The 6054-nt window shown below is 36.8% G+C and overlaps 1 protein-coding gene across 1 annotated transcript; it reads right to left on the bottom strand.

Moving 5' to 3' along the window:
- Positions 1 to 4410: 4410 nt before the first annotated feature.
- On the bottom strand, positions 4411 to 5619 carry LOC142554929 (protein SRC2-like). Its single transcript, XM_075665529.1, has one exon. It carries the CDS (start codon positions 5483 to 5485, stop codon positions 4616 to 4618), a length of 870 nt encoding a protein of 289 aa, XP_075521644.1. The 5' UTR covers positions 5486 to 5619; the 3' UTR covers positions 4411 to 4615.
- Positions 5620 to 6054: the final 435 nt, after the last annotated feature.

Raw genomic sequence — 6054 nt, forward strand, 5'->3', positions numbered from 1 at the left:
TGGATATTTTTAAATCGTTGTTGTTGGCAAAACTTTGATTTTCTTCCGCTGCAATATTTTGAAATATTGAACTTGATTCACAAGTGATTTTATGAATGAGGCCATTTAAGTTCTTTTAAAAAGAAAATTTTTAATTTTCCGCAAATTTTCAAGCAAGTAGTTCGAGGGCCTTCACAGATACCAACTGAAACGTATCGCTCATTTTTAAAATTCTACTGGATAAATTTATTTTTTATATATAAAGCTCGCATTTTCGAAATAACATTTAAAATAATCGTAATAATTTGACACTAAAAATAACCAAACTCACCCATAATCATACGTCACCATAAACATATAAAAATCTTAAAAATCATCAACGTATTAAAATATTCATTTCCTCTCAAATCTCATAAATCATAATGCGGAAAACATGTGGTCCTCGGGTCATGTAACCCCACCATGTCTGCCTACTCAGAGTTCGGCACCTCCAGTCTCCTCAGCATTTAGCTCACCTGCATCACACACGCCTAGTGAGTCTAAAGACTCAACACGCCTGTACTAGGAATAACAAGTACATATACATAGCACACAGCAGTGAAAAATATCATACTCAACATATCTTTCATGAACTTAAAAAATGTAACATAAACGTGTCGTGCAAAATCATGGCGTGTCAAAACAGCTCATCGTTAATCATCATTCACCATTCATCGTTCATCGTTCATCATTCATCATTCATCATTTATCATTTATCGTTCATCATTCATCGTTCATCATTAACGTGTTCACATGAAACCCGAAAATCTTACTCACACATGGTTGGATCGAAAGCTTCACAACAAATAAACATAATACAGCATGTATATAACGTGTATGATGCAACAATAAAAGTACATGGCGTGCCTTGAAGAATGGTGCTCGAAACTTTGAAGAAAATCACGACGAGGAGGCATCGGAGAGCGGAGAAACGATCTTGCTTGAAGGGAAAAGAAATGGGGGAATGGTGGCTGCTGAATTTCACGTAAATGATGAAGGGGAGAAGGGTTGTCGGCTGATTCAATTATTGGTGTAGGGTAGGTTTAGTTTAAATTATGTTTAGGTACTTAATTAAATATTAAACAAATACCTAATGGGCCCTAAATTGCTAATTAAGAGTTTAAAAAGAATTTTAAGTCCAACAAGCTTAAAAATAGGCTCACTAAATCCAAACATACTCCCGAAAAATATTTCGTGTTGGAAAGTTTTTGAAAATATTAGCCGAACTCTCAAAAAGTCCCCTGATTCGATAAAACTCGCGTACCGTTAAAAATAAAAACCATGCGGTTAAAAATACCCAATAAATATCAATTATTGAAAAATACCTTTAAAACATCTTATATTAATTAATAAAAATTAATCGTGTAATAAAAATAATTTTCTTGAAAATTTCACGGTCTCCGATCCTCGTTTGAGCGCGAAATGAAACTTAAAAATCATAGTGCATGAACTTTTAAAATTTCATGAATTAAATCCTATCATGCAATAATAATGCATAAAATGCATAAAAATAATTACAAAATTTAATAAAATAAAAATACATTTTATGTTTTAAAAGAATTTAATAAAATACCAAAGAAATTTAATAATTTGCATGCATGTGGTTCACGTGGACTTTCCGATTTTCGGGATGTTACAAGAAGTCACGGTAGAGAACCATAAAGGCCCTGCTACCTTGTCTTTCCCTTTACCTGAGAACCAGTAGGTCGGGAAGAAGATGCTTTAGGTTGTATTTGCGGAAGGATTCGGGATGAAGGGATGGGGATACCTATGGGAAGATGGACTGAGGTTTCAGAAGGGGTCGGGGAGAGATCCTCCGACCGTCCCCTAAAATTTTTACCAGAAGTGGAGGATGTGGAGTTTGACATGATTCAAGGATAAAAGAAAAAAAAATCAAAGGGAAGGGATAGTCACTTACGAAATAAAGATGGTGACGGAGGGTTGGTAGCAGAGATCGCCGGAGAAGATTTGCGCGACGGAAGCTTGAGAAGAAAATTTGACAGAGTTTGGCCATTAGTTTCAATTTGCAAGTGATTTTTGAAAAATCAGTGGTCTACTATATATAAGGGTAGGAATCAATTTACACCGTTGATTCAAAGTGAATCGGACGGATCAGATTGATGTTGGAAATTGGGCGGGATGATTGGACGGTATATTCGAAAAGACAGGCGCGAGGTTCGAGGCGCCATGATGGTTTATCTTCTCGGAATACGAAGATTCTGACAACTTTAAGGCTAGGGCTTACGTCAGCATTTATGAATATGACATCATCCTGGTCACCTCGGGGAAACTAAATGACAAATTGATCTTCCTGACCAGGCATACAGAACTAATCGGGACAGCGAGTGGACTCTAGCCCGACTATTTAAGGAGGGAGTGATGATACCCCGGAATGTCTCGGGTCATGGATGGTACACCCAGGACAACCCGGGCCAGAGAGCCTGTCCATGGAGAGTGCCCGGGTCAGAAGCATAGAATGTTCTTGAGTCAATAAAGCGACAAAATGGGTTGACATCCGAGTCAGAAGATTGCCCGGGATGAGGAAAGAGACTTGAAGAATTCACGGAGTGGACAGTCAGTAAATAGGCCGGGCCATAGGAGCATTCGGGACATTATCTCCCCGGGACATTATATGCCCGAGCTCTCTTAAGGAGTCTCGAGATGCATGTTACCGAGGCTGCTTCGATATCAGTGCTGCATTTAATACCGCCGATAAAGTAGGGTGTGCGTAGCCGACCTATCTCTAACATCAGTTCAAGTGGTTGATAAAATCAAGTAGGCTGGATGCGACTAGTATGCGATTTGACATGTCAGAATATAGGGTGTGCTCAGCCGTCCTACTATAATTAATGCTTACACACGAAGAACGAGTTCATCATTACATCCTCTACTATAAATACCAGATTTTTTACTTGCATTAAAATTCTATTCAGATATTGAGTACACACATTGAATACTCTCATTTATTGCTCATTTACTTCCACTCTCCACACCAATTTCACATCCATCACTTGGCTACATTGGTTTTATTGCTTGAGTACCTTGCTGACTTAAGCATCGGAGTGGTCACGTCGGACACCCCTCCGACGCCCATTCACGTGGTTACTTTCTTGTTCGCAGATCTCTCGGATCTCTCAGGGAGGAAGTTCAATTCAGACGCCCAACTCATATTTAATTTTAATAACTTGATTGCAAATCCGGCTGAGTACCCGACCCGATTCATTCATTTCGCCCGGGTTGCATCAGCATTGATAAATCTTAAATTTTTAATTGAAATTCTTAAAGAATATTGATATATGTAAGATCCCAGTTTAATATTCTTCGTAAATATGATAAATCTCATAGCTTTTAAATAGTATATCTGTTATATCTGTCAGGATTTTTGACATAAGATTGTATCGTACTATTTTACAAGTATCAACATAAAAATAAAGTTGTGCGACATCCGTAGCGTCAATATAAATTGTGAGCTATTTTGAAAACTTTAACATTACTCTAAACATTTTACTATTTCAAGATCATTGATATAAAGAATAAGAAGAATTATTATAAACTTGTATCTCTGATAATATGTAATGATTTAAGACAATATAATAGAAGATAGAAAGATGAGAATTCAATTGCATTTCACTTCTATACCAACATTCCTATTTATATGATAGGTGAAGTGGTCTACAAATGGAAGAACTCAATTATTTATCAATCACAATAAAATCAACTAAATCACTATTATAACACTAATATTTGTTTATTAATACTTTGATTATATATATTATCAAATTTCAGTTTTAATCAATTATTTTTATTATTATTTTTTTTTCGTGTATCGGTCATTTTTATGTGGTGATGCGCTATTTTGATGTTGACTTAGCCACCGACATAAATTCAAATGTACAATGTTATATCAACATTAACGATTAAAAATAATTAAAATTATCAAAAATTAAAATATAAAAAATAAAAAATCAAATTTGATAACGTAGAGGATTACCATTATAAACAGGAAAATCTACAATAAGACATCCAAAATAAGAATTCTATACGTATATTGATACACAATGGATAATTTAGTTTTCAATCATACAAAACATGTATCAAGACATTCAAGTCTGCAAGCAGTATCAATATAAAAATTGGCAATGCTCATACCTTCAACCTATTGTTTTATTGACATTTTTTATTTTTAAAATTGTTTATTTATTTAGTCAAATACATATATTTTAATTATATATAAATTGGTAATTGTTGGTTCAACAATAGCCAACGAATTCACATGGCCGAAATTTCAACGAACAAAGTTGTTGACTATTTAAATTCAATAAAAGGGGTAATCAGGAAAAAAATATTCTGTAAAAATAAAAGATGTAATTTTTTTTTTTCAGGAAAAAGATGTAATTACTTTATTAATATATTTTTTGAGATTTTACAACCAAACGAGCCGATACAATTTTCATGGAACATGCAAACAGAATCAGCAATACATTGATAGTATCCACATTATTTAAAATATAGTAATAGATGTGACAAACTAAAATAAGAAACACCGAAGAAATTGAAGTGATTTTAATTATATCAGAAAACAAATCCACCACAGCAATCAGCCACCGCCGCATCCTCCGCCGCATCCGCCACCGCATCCACCGCCATCGGAAATGATATCACCGATCAGCAAACCTCCAAGTGCGCCACCCAATAATCCGGCACCTAATCCAAGTCCAAACTTGTTCTTCTTTGGCGGTTGCTGCACTGGCTGCGGTGGGTATCCATACCCCGGCGGCGGTGGATACCCGTAACCGGGCTGCGGTGGGTAACCGTATCCTTGTTGTGGCGGCGGCGGGTACCCATATCCAGACGGAGGATACGCTCCTGGCTGCGGATATCCCGCTGGTGGTGGATAGTGTCCCCCAGCTTCCGACGACACCGCGGCAGGGTAGGCCACGGGAGGTGGATACACTCCGGATGGCGGCGAGGGGTATGGCGCACTGGATCCAGCTGGGTATGCCGTCATAGGCACGGGCTCTGCTGCGTACGGCAGCGCTGCGGCGGTTTTCTCGCCGAACTTATACGCAAAAGTAAGTTGACCTTTGGGCTTTCCACTGGGTTTCCTCACCTGGTAGCTCAAAATCTGCTTCCCCTCGCCCTTCGCCGGGGAATCGAAGAGTTCTTTAATGGGAACGTTGACTTCACCGATGTCTTTGTCACCCAAAGCCCTCTCACATACGAGCTTGAAATCAAGCGTGAGGCGGTTCTGCTGCAGCGCCGCCTCATCCACCGTGAACTTCATGGGGAAATTCCACGTGGGGTTAGCGTCGCCGTTGTGATCAACCGGCGACTTGGTCTTCTGCTTAGAGTACATAGCACCACCGGAGATTGAAACAACAACATAAACATCCATCTTGGTGATAAGGTTGACATTGTTCAGGTCTTTAGCATACTGGAGATCGATTTCCAGAGTTCTAGAATCCATTTTTCTTTGGAACGGAAAATCCAAGAAAAGAGAGCCAGATTTGATGTGGAGAAATCGTAGATTTACAGAGTACACGATAAATATAAATAACTAAACGTTGACTTGTTATGTAGCTTTCCTCGGTTGCTCCATCTCCGCGTGCTGGGTTTTTTTAATTTATAATTTAAAAATTAAAAAAAATTCAAAAATAATTTAAAAAAAAATTATTTTGCAAAAATACCTCAATCCGCGCCTACAAGACGTGGACACTGCACATCACTTTGTAAGAGCACCCACTTTAGTGCATTAATGAATAATTATTAATACCAATTAATATTCATTCATCAATGTGGATTTGTAGATTATTAATCTTGGCTGCCATGTCAGCAAAAAAATTCATCAGAATTAATCTCATTAATTCACGTTTTTTTTTTAAAAAAGGCCAAACGGCTCTTTTGATTATATATATATTATATAATTAATTATAAATCAAATAATATTATGTTTTAAATCATTATAATTTATAAGTTAAAAGAATGATATCAAAAAGTCCATCAGTTTTTCATTTTTAAATAATATTTTAATCAATA

The sequence above is a fragment of the Primulina tabacum genome, chromosome 9 (assembly GCF_025594145.1).
Source record: "Primulina tabacum isolate GXHZ01 chromosome 9, ASM2559414v2, whole genome shotgun sequence".
NCBI classification, from domain to species: Eukaryota; Viridiplantae; Streptophyta; class Magnoliopsida; order Lamiales; family Gesneriaceae; genus Primulina; species Primulina tabacum.